Source organism: Oreochromis niloticus, linkage group LG7 (assembly GCF_001858045.2).
Source record: "Oreochromis niloticus isolate F11D_XX linkage group LG7, O_niloticus_UMD_NMBU, whole genome shotgun sequence".
NCBI lineage: Eukaryota > Metazoa > Chordata > Actinopteri > Cichliformes > Cichlidae > Oreochromis > Oreochromis niloticus.
Genome location: NC_031972.2, coordinates 9,913,580 through 9,928,189, shown reverse-complemented (window position 1 = coordinate 9,928,189; position 14,610 = coordinate 9,913,580). Strand labels below are relative to the sequence as shown.

Below are 14,610 nucleotides of genomic sequence, written 5' to 3'. Positions count from 1 at the left end.
TCAAGACTCTGACCATCACCTGCTCTGATAGGAGGCAGTTCCAGTATATTCTTTAGCTCTTTCAATGCTAGCTGTCTGGGTTGCCCATAACGCTCATCAAGGGCTTTGATGGCTTGAGTGTATGGGTCAGGAGCGTAGGAAAAGGCAAGAGCTAATCGTTTAGCTTGGTCTACTTGATCAAGAAGGACATGATATTTGAAGTGCTCTGTCTCATGAGGATCAAGAAGGTTTGTAAGGGCCATCCGTAACATCCTGTATTGCATTTCGTCTTCTCTACTATGGTCTGGAAACGAAGGACCTTCAAGCTTATGTAGTGAAGTAGATTTTGGGTTAGGATGTTACATGATGTCCCTAAATGCACCACTGACATCCACACCTTTCAGCCGACAATTACCTGGCTATAAGAAACAGCTGCGCTTCACTACTGAGAGAAGGCATTTGGCAGTCTTGGCAATCTAAGGTGGCTGCAGCACTAGGCAGTTGAGCTCCACATATCTCTTAAGGAAAGCTACTCAGTTGCCCTTAGAGAGTGGTAAGTGCGACTTTTGTTTATCATACTGTGGCATAGTAGGGTGGACTCTGACTACTGTTTCCCTCTCTTGTTGCAGGTGTGCATTAGACTGCTGCTGTCTTGTCAGATGCCGTTTTGTTTGTTATGCACTACTTTTATAACGTATAGTGATTTGGGATGTGTTGGTTTTATGTAGATCTTTTATTGATTGTATAACATTTTATCTTTTCTTTTATTGCTTTAGTGGAGGTGCGGCCGCTTGTTCAGAGGCTAGGCACGTGAGGTGGAATCCCCTTCCCGATGCATGCGAGTGTACACACCGGGCATAGGCAGATTGCACCATTTAGAGTTTAGTGTGAGTGAGGTTTGCTGTGAAATCACACGGGTGAGTAATTGGTGGCACCCTTGGGCACTCCTCCCTGTAGGTTGCCTCCTCAAGTGGCCGGTCTCCACCATTTTGTTTAGTTGCTTCTTTTAACATATTGTGCTTGTTTTAGGGTAGCATTGTGGTAGGGAGTATGTCGTTTTAATCATTGTTTGGTAATAAAGTGTTTTAATTAATTATTTTACTCTCTCACCCCTGCTACCCTAGGTGCTTTTTGATCTTAGTTATGTTTTAGTAGTTCCTCTTAATAAACTTTTGAATTATAAACTTTCTTTGTCTCACCTCTGCCTTTAAATAACGAGTCTGTGGGCTTTGGTAGCCAGTGCAATCCTCTCATTGGCTAGAGAAATCTGTCCTGGGGTTGTGGCGCTCTCCCCCCAGGTGGCGTTGTCACTACTTTAGTAACCGTCCCCGGTTATCTCATTTTCGCGACACCACAATCTGGTGTTGTCGACAGGATATTTTTAGGCAGAGATCTGTTGCATGTTTTGTTTTGTTTTGTGTTGTTTTGTTTTTGGGGGGATTAAATCTGTTCGGTTTGTTTGGTTATTGTAGTGCAGCAGCAAGACAGCAGCAGTGGCAGCGTCGGGACGGATTTTTTTCTGGTTTTTATAAAGTGATATTTAAATACTCTGGTTTATTATGGAGGAAGAGCTTACACAGCTACGAGACTTGGTAGCTCAGCTGCAAGCAGAAAATCGGCGGATGCGGCAAGAGCGAGGGTCGGAGCAACCTGGTACCAGTGCTGCTGCTACAGGATCATCCACCAATGGGCATTCTGCTGCTTCAGCTCCCGCGACTGAGAGACTGATTTATATTCCTCGGGAAAGGAAGTGCCCATGGTTCAACGGTAAGACTGGTATAGGTATTGCCGAATGGGTGGAAGAGGTGCAGGCCTGTTTGAGGGTACGACATCTTTCACCAGCCGACCAAGCCCTTTTCATCTATGATCATCTAGAAGGCGAGCCCAGAGAAGAGATTAAATATCGGCTTCCAGAGGAGAAAGACGATCCCGAAAAGATTTTGACTATTTTACAGGAACTGTATGGATGTACTAAGTCATATGTTTCTCTGCAGGAAGAGTTCTTTTCAAGACGACAGCAGGAGGGAGAAACATTGCAAGAGTTTTCGCATGCTCTTATGTGCCTCATGGACAGAGTTGCGAAACAGTCCCCTCATGTTCTGCTGAACAAAGATGTGTTGCTTAGAGACCAATTTGTTAAAAATGTGCTTGATTGTTTCTTACGCAGAGAATTAAAACAGTATGTCCGCAGCCACCCTACTGCCACCTTGATGGATGTTCGTCATGAGGCTATATTATGGGAGCGTGGCGGTATGCCAGGGGGCGGGAGGGATAGAAGTTACTCGGTTCCCCCGGCGCTAGGCTTCCAACACACCGTCCAGGAGGTCCCTTTTAGAGGTAGTCCGGCAGGTATTGCATCCTATGCCTCTGAAATACGGGAGTTAAAAGAGATTCTTAAAAGTCAGCAAGAACAGTTGAATCAGCTCGCAAAGAGTCTTGCTGCTTTGAATAGTGCTTCGACATCATATCCTGCCTCACGTAATAAGGCTGTCATTTGCAGACGGTGCCAGAAGGTTGGGCATTTTGCCAGGGAGTGCCCTGGTGAGCCCACAGTCATGCCTGTGCAGTCAGCTGGTACAGCAACGCAAGCCAGTTTGAGTAATGTCGTTTGTTCTTCCATGCAGGAAAACTTCCACCCCCTGAACCATTGAGCCGAGATTCAGGTGGGGGCATCCTAGGCTCAGAGTTTGTACTACCTGACCCGTTGCCGCAGGTTACTGGTAGGAAACCAGTAACCCCCGCTGTCAAAACCATCACTTCACCCCTCTCTGGGTACGCATTGTCTGACCTTCGTATGTTGCAGGAGACTGACCCCGTGATCCGGGAGTTTCTGCCCTTTTGGAGGCGGAGGCGGGGCCCTGACGCTAAGGAGCGTGGTCGCACTTCAAGGCTGGCCCTCGGGTTGGTCAGGCAATGGAGTAGGCTAGTGGGGCGGAATGGAGTGTTATATCGGAAGGTCTGTCATCCAAGGAGAGGAGAGACACTGCAGGTATTGCTGCCCAAGTCCCTTCAGGGTCAAGTGTTGCAACATGTGTGCCAGGAGCATGGTCATCAGGGTGTTCGGAGCACGGTAGATGTGGTTTCTCAATGGTGCTACTGGGTAGGGATGTATAGAGACGTCCAACGGTGGTGCCAGGAGTGTGAGCGATGCCAGTCGGCTCAAGATGCACCAACCCAACCGAAGCAAATCCCTGTAGCTGATTGGCGTAAGACGCGCCACGACCAGCAAGCTAAGGATGCTCCCCTGCGAGAAGGTCAGCTGGTTTATCTGAAGAAAGTTGAGCTCAGAGGTTGTGATAAAATTCAGGATGTTTGGAGTTCGGTGGTGTATAAAGTGCTTAAGGCCCCTGACCAAAATGGGTCCGTGTACACTATTGCTCCGGTAGATAGCCTAAGTCAAGTGAAACATGTCCACCGTTCACTACTAAAGAATAAGGTGGAAGGTGCGACTACCTGCCCCCCCAGTGCTCCGATCCAAACATTAGAAACTACCCCTGTAGAAGAACTGATGCAAGATGGCGAGTGGGTTTTATTGGTCTCGGAACCTACTCCAGCCCCAAGCAGTTGCCAACAAAGACCAGAGACTCCTAGCCCTCGTAGGTCAGATGAGCTAGAACCCTCAACGTCCTCCGCGGGGTCGGCCTGCCCTGACCAGCTGCCAGTTATGGCTGGTGTTCATAACGATATAGCCCCTTTACGCAGGACTAATCGTGGTAATGCTGGGACGCACCCAAATCCGCACCATTTGCCCCAGGCAGCAGGAAGTAGAGCAATAGAGGCCGTGAACTCACAGGCACCTGTGCCTACTACAGTTACCCTGTTTAGACCTTGGCAGTGAGTGTCAATCGTCGGGACGACGATTCAAATCTCGGGGGTAGATTGTAGTGAAGTAGATTTTGGGTTAGGATGTTACATGATGTCCCTAAATGCACCACTGACATCCACACCTTTCAGCCGACAATTACCTGGCTATAAGAAACAGCTGCGCTTCACTACTGAGAGAAGGCATTTGGCAGTCTTGGCAATCTAAGGTGGCTGCAGCACTAGGCAGTTGAGCTCCACATATCTCTTAAGGAAAGCTACTCATTGCCCTTAGAGAGTGGTAAGTGCGACTTTTGTTTATCATACTGTGGCATAGTAGGGTGGACTCTGACTACTGTTTCCCTCTCTTGTTGCAGGTGTGCATTAGACTGCTGCTGTCTTGTCAGATGCCGTTTTGTTTGTTATGCACTACTTTTATAACGTATAGTGATTTGGGATGTGTTGGTTTTATGTAGATCTTTTATTGATTGTATAACATTTTATCTTTTCTTTTATTGCTTTAGTGGAGGTGCGGCCGCTTGTTCAGAGGCTAGGCACGTGAGGTGGAATCCCCTTCCCGATGCATGCGAGTGTACACACCGGGCATAGGCAGATTGCACCATTTAGAGTTTAGTGTGAGTGAGGTTTGCTGTGAAATCACACGGGTGAGTAATTGGTGGCACCCTTGGGCACTCCTCCCTGTAGGTTGCCTCCTCAAGTGGCCGGTCTCCACCATTTTGTTTAGTTGCTTCTTTTAACATATTGTGCTTGTTTTAGGGTAGCATTGTGGTAGGGAGTATGTCGTTTTAATCATTGTTTGGTAATAAAGTGTTTTAATTAATTATTTTACTCTCTCACCCCTGCTACCCTAGGTGCTTTTTGATCTTAGTTATGTTTTAGTAGTTCCTCTTAATAAACTTTTGAATTATAAACTTTCTTTGTCTCACCTCTGCCTTTAAATAACGAGTCTGTGGGCTTTGGTAGCCAGTGCAATCCTCTCATTGGCTAGAGAAATCTGTCCTGGGGTTGTGGCGCTCTCCCCCCAGGTGGCGTTGTCACTACTTTAGTAACCGTCCCCGGTTATCTCATTTTCGCGACACCACACTTATATACATGTGTTCTAATGCTAGAGGAGTGACCCAAGCTAGCAGTAACAGGTACCAAAGGTTTCTGTTCATGTAAGGCATTGGATGTAGCTGGTTGCTGCTCTAGAGAAGGGCGATGCTTGTGGTCAGATATGCAAATGAGAGGTTGAACAGGGTCTTCAGCTAAAGGAACAGCAGGTTGAACACATGAGATCTGGTGGGGATCCTGCCGTGATAAGGCCAGGAAATCAAAAGGAGTCTCATCTTGTGTAGCAAGGACTGGTCTAAGCAAACCACTTGAAGGGACTGCAGCATCTAATATTGTTGAATTAGGTAAAGGAGGGCTGGCAGCCGAAACTAAACCAGACTGACGGCTAATCTGTGGGGGCTGAAAGGGTGATTGACAGGTTGCTGTATCAATCACTGGGAACTGCTCATGTTGTTGATGTGTTTGAGGACTGGCTCGTAAACTGCATACAGAAGATTTGATTCCATCAGATGAGACAGTGCGAATTGAAGATCTGGAGCTACGAGAATGGGAAGGAGATGACTGAATCATAAATTGCCTAATGTCCCTCATCGTCGTCAGGAGTTCCCTCATGACCTCATCTTGGTTGGTGGGTAAAGGAGCAGGACGTGTCTCTGGTTGGCTTTCTGACTCTCCAACAAGATCCTGCAGCCCATGTGTGTCTGTGTCACTGTGCTGGCATTCGGTTTGACTCTCTGTATCACATCTAGCTCTTCTACTTCCAGGATACTGAACGTCATACTGCTGCAGGTGGGCAGGAGGTCGACTATCACGACTGGAACGTCTCAAACCTTCAGTCAATGGCTGCTGTGAATCCATGACGCTAACACTACTCCGGCTCGGAGGACCATGTTATGAAGGAAGGACGGCTCAGGGTTTAAGTAATCAGCATCATGGGCTCATCCGATTAGAATGAGAATAAGCAGTCCTCTAATCATTCACAGGGTTCTCCTTTTATTCTCAAATCAATAAAGCAAAGAATGAAAGACACACATGGACTGCCAATGCTCTGCTGCCGCCCCGTGTGGGAGTGAAGAAAGAGTGAGCCAAAAGTGAATGCCGTCCTTATATAATGTGTGACAGGTGAGTGCAATTAAGGACAAGCACCACACCCAATCAGAGGTGAGAGAACTAAACAAGGTGCATCTGGTGAAGTGAGTGGGTGTGCTGGGATGTGCTAAAAGGTGGGTCTTTACAACAAAATGCTTTCAGTCAGATTTAAGATGAAAGACTTGGGCAGATTTAAGCATTTTCTGGGTATTGATTTCACTCAGTCTGATGGATGTGTAACAATGTCACAAGAAACATATGTCAACAAGATACTGATGAGGTTTAACATGCAGAACTGTAAACCCAGAGAAACTCCCTGTGATCAGAAGTTGTGTTACACAGAAGGTGCTACTATGATGAGAGATGTGAGGATGTATAGAGAGGCTGTGGGCAGTCTTATATACCTCGCATCAGGTACCCGTCCTGACCTGAGTTTTGTGGTAAGCAAGTTATCACAACATTTCCATGAGCCTACAGAAGAACAGTGGGGAACTGTGAAACGTGTTGAGATATCTCAAAGGGTCCAAAGATAAGAAGTTGTATTTTAGGAGAAACACAGATGAAAATTTGGGTCTAGTAGCCTACAGTGATGCTGACTGGGCAGGTGACACCGCCGACAGACGCAGCACTACTGGTTACTGTTCTTTAGTTTCATGGAAGACCAAGAAACAGCCCACTGTGGCGCTCTCTACCTGTGAAGCAGAGTATATGGCTCTGGCTTCCAGAATGCAAGAGTGTATATATTTAGAACAGCTTTTGAAAGGTATAGATGACTACAGATACACTCAAACAATAGTGTACGAGGACAACCAGGGAACAATTGCCCTGGCTAAAAGTCCTGTGAGCCGACAGAGATGCAAACATGTGGACATTAAATATCATTTTGTAAGGTCCATTGTAAATGAAGGGAAAATGTGTCTGTTATATTGCACTACTGAAGAAATGGTTGCAGATGTTATGACCAAACCTGTTTCTAAGCTAAAACTTGGAAAGTTTGCTGACGTTATGTTTGGTGCTTAAAAGGGAAAAAAAGGAGAAAAAGAAAAAAAGGAAGGGTGGTAGAGATTGTACAACTGTTGATTGTACAACTTTTCTTTAGATTCCAGCAACCTGAGTACAAGAGGGGGTGTTAAGATATTTATTGTGTGTACTCATGTTGTACAGTGTGTTTAGCTGCATTATGGTTACTGTTGTTTAACAGAGAGAGAGTATTTTAGTTGTCACCACAAGGAGGCACTGTTTCATTGTAAGGGCACGTATGCTGCGTCATCACACCCCTAAGAAGAAAAACTATACCACAACAAAAATGGCATCCATGAGGAAAGTTCCCAAACTATTAAGGTCATTTTTGCCTCCGTCGTCATTTTCCTTCGAGTTGATCGCTGTCGATGCTGCAATACCCAACATTTCTTAATTCTGGTTTCATTAATCACAGTGCTAATGTACTAAAACAATGCTTTAAAGGAAACTTAATATGGCTCCTTGTGCTCTGTGGTGAATGCAGCATAACGGATAGAGTACAGCAGGGAATGACCTAGTCTTCTGCTTTCTGACTGTCTGACCTCTACTCCTGGCCCCTTCACCCTTTCTACACGCATTGTGCCCTCACATCTTGAACTACAAATACAAATTACAATTCAAATTTACTGCAAGAAGAAAAGTCAACGTGATCAAATTTGATAAAAGCGATAAAAAATTTTAATTTGTGACTGAAGAGTGCACAACTGAGCAGTTGTATTCACTGATTTGAGAGGCTGTCATAACACTTGTGATGCTAACTGTTAATACTCACATATTTGCCAGCCTGAGTAGTTGTGACACCAGAAGGGGCATGATTTTTGCAATGTCCCCATAGCTAGCCTGATAACAATGCAGTTAATATTGCATGTTTTCAGTCATTAAGCAAGTAAAGTTCAAGTAAATTTACATAGTGCCTTTAAAGATTAATATAATTTATATAGAACAAGCAACTAGTGTAATGGACAAATCATAGGTTTGACCATCTTAGACATTGCTAAACCGAATTCATTCTAACTAGAAGATGAATGTGTTTATCATAATTCATAGCAACAGTTGCTCAATCAAGAGCACAAATGACAACTTCACAGTAGAACCAGAGAAAAAAATAAATTTAGCACTTGCATGGCTAAAATGAGTCTACCCAGCAGTGTGGTGATCAAGTTAAACTCAGTTCCTAACTATGAACATATGAAACCAGGCCCAAATATGAATGAGAAGAATCCATCTGCTTTAATCTTTTTTCATTTTGCCTTACACACACACACACACACACACACACACACACACACACACACACACACACACACTTCAACACATCTGTATGCAATTTAACACATGCTCTTATACGCAGTTGTCACAGACTCCTGAATTCGCCAATAAGTTAAACCATTATGGGAAAAGAAACCGTATTTAATTTAAATAAATCATATGGTTGACTTAGAAAAGCTAAAATACATAAAGGTAACTCAGTGTGAAAAAACTAATTTTGCTTGAAGCTACATATGTAAGTTATTCATAATTCTGACAGTTTTTAACACTATAACAAGAGATTTTCCAATTTCGGAAGATTAAATCAATACGTCTTAGTGCAACTTTTCAGGGAAGGACACTTGGAGTCCACTTCATCGATGAGGCACTGGAATAATGGAAGCAAATAAAAGAGATAAAAAGAGAAAGAGGAAACATTTGTTGCACATGCATGCACATGGTTCTGATTAGGGCAACGATTACACAGTTTGTAGAAATCTAATCCATGTGGTGTGCATGATATAACACAACTTGACTGTCTGAAAGGTTTTGAAATAATAAAATGTAACCATGACAATTGTCCCATTTTGCCTTCATACTAAAGGTATGTTTTGTAAATTAGTGCATTTAAAAACTGTTTTTAGCTTTTCAAAATTAACTAACGCTATCAAAATAATATAACGAAACAACCGCTTTGACTTTAGTCAAAAACATCAGTTTGGTGTTAATGAGATATCAAACAAAGATGAACTAGGTTGTACTTTAGCGTAATATACCAATTCATACGACAAAATGGTGTCGTGATGGTGTAATGTAATGGTGTAAATTTGCTTCAACCACACAAGGCATTTAGAATAAATTCTTATTTAGACATGTGGGCTGCCATGAGCCAAAGTTTGTTTAAGGAACTGAAATAAGGCTAAAAAGAAGTTGAAAAAGTAAAATAATAGCAGTATACTGTCATAGTCTGCCACTGCTCTGTAAATGTTTTTGATTTCCTTGAGAGTTGGAGGTGCACGGCAGAGATTCTCTGCCACTCTGGGATGGAGCTGAAGCCTTTCGATTTCCTGATCGAAGCACCTGTTATTCATCAACCTAATCAGCCACAGTACAAAGGGACTAGCCATCCAGACCTTGCCAGATTATCAGCATACTGAGTGTCTTAAACAGACCAGCTTTTATACTCTTCTTTTGCAAAATTGTCCTGTGCGTACTAACGAAATATTGCCTTGTCTTCAGTGTGTGCCCTGTCAGTCTCCAGAGCCGTTTCTTCACATGAACTCACCAATATACAAAGGGACATTTATGGTCTGGAAATTCTAAAGTACACATTTATTTTTTGTCAAAAGTGGCGCACAAGAAAAAACACAATTTGAGCAAATCATTTAATTTCAGAGGCGTGCACCGGTGCAGCAGGAATTACCTCCAAGCACAGATAGTTACCCATGAGAGTATGAAAGTGCAGAAAAATCAGGAGCACAAGAATCCAAATCAAAGCGCACAAGTCCAACACCTGCCACTCCACCTGTTTAGGTGGCCTGTTAGACAACAAGGTAAGACTTAGGGGCTTAGGCCTGCAGCAGGGACGGAGGTGATCTGGAGGTTGGCAGTAAGGTTGAAGACAAAGACAGAGCAGTTTGGAGGTCAACCGGGAGGCTGACAATGACGACTGAGCAGTTCTAGAGGTCAACCAGGAGGTCAAAAACGAAAAGCAGATCTGGAGGCCGATGGAGACCCTCAGGTGGCGTGGCAGGTTGCCAACGTCGGTGGCAACTGAGACGGAGACCTTCATTAGGCTTGGAAGAAGGCCGGAGAAGGAGGCTCTCTGGCTCGAGCGGAGCAGGACCAGATGGCGGAGCGCAGACCTCTGGCTCGGGTGGCACAGGAACAGAGGGTAGAGCACAGACTCTAGCTCTGCCTAGCAGGACTAGGTTCAAGACCAGGGGGTGCATATGATGGTTGGACACCACGTGTCCCCAACTGTCTGAGAAACTGGTATGGATGCATGGACCAGCGGTGCCCTAGATGCTCTAAGAACCAAATCAGGGACTGGCTGAGTCCTAGCCACCTTCACCTGAGGAACTGGAATGGGTGCAGGAGTGTGCTGGGTCTGATCTGACCTAGAAGCCAGACCAGGGACCAGACAGGCCCCAGCAACACTCACCGGGGGGACTGAAACAAGTGCAGGTGAAAGCTGGGTCCATTCCACCCTGGTAGCAGGAACAGTCCGAGGATGAGGCTCAGGGATGGTCCCAGGTGGAGTGAACATCTTAGAACAAACAGGCTGGAGAGAAGAACAGTCTGTGGGAGAAGCCACAGACTTGACAGGTGCAGGCAAAGCGTAAATGGCAAATGGTAATTCATTTATTTCAGGCTCAAAAATTGAAAAATTTCAGAGTTGCCTGCACCATAGCACAAAACTCAGTACTGAACAGAGCAGATGCCTGGCAGCTAGATTGTGTCTTAGGTGGGACCATCTCAGGAACACAATCGGTCTTTGAAATAGCCAGCTGAACACAGTGAAGTGATCCAGAACACACACAGTTATCATCATTGGGGCAGTCTTTTGTCTGACAGCTTAACTTACGTTTTGGGAAAGTCACATTTCACAGGGGCACCAAAAGGGACTGTCCTCTCCCCTTTCCTCACCCTCTACACCACAGACTTCAGCCACTGCAAAGAGACCTACAAAGATTTAATAGTGGACCAATCAATTCTTTGGTTCAGGAGGACCAGAAAACCTGTGACCCCTGTTTCAATACAGGGCGCCGATGTGTTATCAGGTGTTATTGCAGCTGTAAGTTTATGTCAGATTCTATAATCTTAGCCATTCTAAATCTGAGGGGTCTCGATCTGTCATGGTCCTAGGTCTTTGACCCAGGTTTTTTTTTTTAGTTTTTTTGGACTTGTTATTCATTCTTTGGAAATTACAGGGAGTGCAGAATTATTAGGCAAATGAGTATTTTGTCCACATCATCCTCTTAATGCATGTTGTCTTACTCCAAGCTGTATAGGCTCGAAAGCCTACTACCAATTAAGCATATTAGGTGATGTGCATCTCTGTAATGAGAAGGGGTGTGGTCTAATGACATCAACACCCTATATCAGGTGTGCATAATTATTAGGCAACTTCCTTTCCTTTGGCAAAATGGGTCAAAAGGAGGACTTGACAGGCTCAGAAAAGTCAAAAATAGTGAGATATCTTGCAGAGGGATGCAGCAGTCTTAAAATTGCAAAGCTTCTGAAGCGTGATCATCGAACAATCAAGCGTTTCATTCAAAATAGTCAACAGGGTCGCAAGAAGCGTGTGGACAAACCAAGGCGCAAAATAACTGCCCATGAACTGAGAAAAGTCAAGCGTGCAGCTGCCAAGATGCCACTTGCCACCAGTTCGGCCATATTTCAGAGCTGCAACATCACTGGAGTGCCCAAAAGCACAAGGTGTGCAATACTCAGAGACATGGCCAAGGTAAGAAAGGCTGAAAGACGACCACCACTGAACAAGACACACAAGCTGAAACGTCAAGACTGGGCCAAGAAATATCTCAAGACTGATTTTTCTAAGGTTTTATGGACTGATGAAATGAGAGTGAGTCTTGATGGGCCAGATGGATGGGCCCGTGGCTGGATTGGTAAAGGGCAGAGAGCTCCAGTCCGACTCAGACGCCAGCAAGGTGGAGGTGGAGTACTGGTTTGGGCTGGTATCATCAAAGATGAGCTTGTGGGGCCTTTTCGGGTTGAGGATGGAGTCAAGCTCAACTCCCAGTCCTACTGCCAGTTTCTGGAAGACACCTTCTTCAAGCAGTGGTACAGGAAGAAGTCTGCATCCTTCAAGAAAAACATGATTTTCATGCAGGACAATGCTCCATCACACGCGTCCAAGTACTCCACAGCGTGTCTGGCAAGAAAGGGTATAAAAGAAGAAAAACTAATGACATGGCCTCCTTGTTCACCTGATCTGAACCCCATTGAGAACCTGTGGTCCATCATCAAATGTGAGATTTACAAGGAGGGAAAACAGTACACCTCTCTGAACAGTGTCTGGGAGGCTGTGGTTGCTGCTGCACGCAATGTTGATGGTGAACAGATCAAAACACTGACAGAATCCATGGATGGCAGGCTTTTGAGTGTCCTTGCAAAGAAAGGTGGCTATATTGGTCGCTGATTTGTTTTTGTTTTGTTTTTGAATGTCAGAAATGTATATTTGTGAATGTGGAGATGTTATATTGGTTTCACTGGAAAAAATAAATAATTGAAATGGGTATATATTTGTTTTTTGTTAAGTTGCCTAATAATTATGCACAGTAATAGTCACCTGCACACACAGATATCCCCCTAAAATAGCTAAAACTAAAAACAAACTAAAAACTACTTCCAAAAACATTCAGCTTTGATATTAATGAGTTTTTGGGGTTCATTGAGAACATGGTTGTTGTTCAATAATAAAATTATTCCTCAAAAATACAACTTGCCTAATAATTCTGCACTCCCTGTATGAGATAGTTATGTTCAGTTTTTGAGAGCCTCTAAGTTTTGATACTTATGTTTCAAGTTCTTGGTTCATTTTTTGCTTTCGTGTCTGTTCCCTTTCTCATATCCAGTTTGCTTTGTCCTTTTATCTCCCCAGTTCCCTGTGTCTTAGTCTATCTCAGTCTCATTGTGTGTTATTTCCTGTGTTATTTTGCTAATCTCCCATCTTGTGTGTATTATTTCTGTTTTGCTTCCCTTTTGTCGTTAGTCAGATTCTGTTCACCTGTGTTCCCCAGGGGTGTCCACTTTGCCCATATCTCCTCTTGTGTGTATATTGTCTTTTTTCCTTCTGTTCTTTGTCATGTTGTCCCCTCTTCCTGTGTGTTCCTGTGTCTCCCATGTTTCCCTTCTAGCTTCAAAGTTTTCTAGTTCCCTATTTTTCAGTACCTAGTTTCTAGTTCCTAGTTTTTCCCTTGTGTAAATTTTGGTGTTATGTATTTCTTTGTGAGTATCTAAGTAACAGCAATACAGCTGCATCTCTTAGTTATTCTGAGTCCTACAATTGGTTCCTGCACTGCCTATCACAGCCGTACCGGACACTACCCTGACACTACTTATCTGTTTAGCCTTGCCTTCCCCAGCTCTTAGAGCCCACATCCTTAGTGTATTTGGAACTTATTTTTATTACTTGTTAATGATTATAATGTTTTAACCTTCAGCCTTTCGGGTTGTGTCTACTATGCCTGGTTAGTTGGTTAGTTATGTCACCTGCCTGTTAGTATATTTTATGTGTATTTTGTATTTTATGCTTTATATTTGTATTTATTATTGCTCTTAACTCATTCTGTGAAGCACTTTGGCATGCCTGTGGTTTTTAAATGTGCTATATAAATAAAATTGTATTGTATTGTATTGTACTACTCAGATTTAAAAAAAACAAAACATGAGTAACAGACTTGGCAATAAATTTGGCTGCAAGCTTTAAAAGATAGGGATTTAGATTATAAGGTCCAGCTGACTTCTTTGGATCAATGACTTTCCAAGTTTTGCTGTAATAGAACTAGGCATGAAGAAAAATGGGCTCCTTAGAGCACAAGATGTAAAACAAGATGTTTCCAAAATTCTGGAAAAGAATTGTTGTTGTCTAAAATAGCTCTTAAGTACTATTATCACAGCCGCAGAGGCTGATCTGGGAAAGTGGACCCAAAGCAGATGCAAGTGAGGAGACAACAGGTAGATTTCTAATGAAGCTTTATTTACTAAGCCAGCAGGTAGCAGTGTGAATTTGGGAAACAAGTTATGTGAACCAAAATGTGATGTGGAGAAAGTCATGGCTCGTGGAATGGGACTTGAGGTCACTGAAACAGAGGGAGAGAGACATCAGAGGAATACTGTGAGCGGTGTCAGGGAAGTAATACATTTTAATTTTCCAGGCTTACTTGCTTGCAGGTGGAGTGTGCCGTGAGGGAGAGGCAGAGAGGTCTGGGCTAGTTTCCAGAAGGGGAGTGCGGAGTTACACAAGTCCACCCTGAGTGATCCAGTGGTTCGAGGTAGTTGTGGCAGGAGGACAGGGAGCTGGAGCAAAACTAATTTTTAAGCAGTGTGACCAGCATCCAGTCAGGTGAGTGGGTTTACTAATGACACAAGGAGATATGTGATAAGCATAAGCAAGAATTGGCTATGGAATGCAACAACTTGGTGAAGCACTAATGTGGTTAGCAGACAATCTGGGAAAGACCGGTTGTGAGTGCTGGGCTTAAATAGTGTCGGTGGATCATCACACAACTCTGTTGCTTGTGAAGCTTGCACACAAGAATTTCACTCGCATGTACTGTACCAGTGTACCTGCACATGTGATGTGACAATAAAGGTGATTTGATTTGATTTGATTTGATTTGATCATCAGATGTGAACTGCAGGTGCACTTGA

At 43.9% G+C, this 14,610-nt stretch overlaps 1 protein-coding gene across 3 annotated transcripts; it reads left to right on the top strand.

Annotated features, from left to right (window-relative positions):
• Positions 1-174: 174 nt before the first annotated feature.
• On the top strand, positions 175-4,896 carry LOC109202750 (uncharacterized). 3 transcript variants are annotated; one of them, XM_019360739.2, is made up of 3 exons: positions 304-532; positions 756-1,746; positions 1,974-4,896. In XM_019360739.2, exon 3 carries the CDS (start codon positions 2,774-2,776, stop codon positions 3,815-3,817), a length of 1,044 nt encoding a protein of 347 aa, XP_019216284.1. In that variant the 5' UTR covers positions 304-532; positions 756-1,746; positions 1,974-2,773; the 3' UTR covers positions 3,818-4,896. The 3 variants fall into 3 exon arrangements, 2 of the variants coding, with proteins under 2 accessions (XP_019216284.1, XP_019216283.1); XR_002062667.2 differs by lacking the exons at positions 756-1,746; positions 1,974-4,896 and adding an exon at positions 609-729 and having other exon boundaries at positions 175-532; XM_019360738.2 differs by having other exon boundaries at positions 313-532; positions 756-4,896.
• The last annotated feature ends 9,714 nt before the right edge of the window (positions 4,897-14,610 follow it).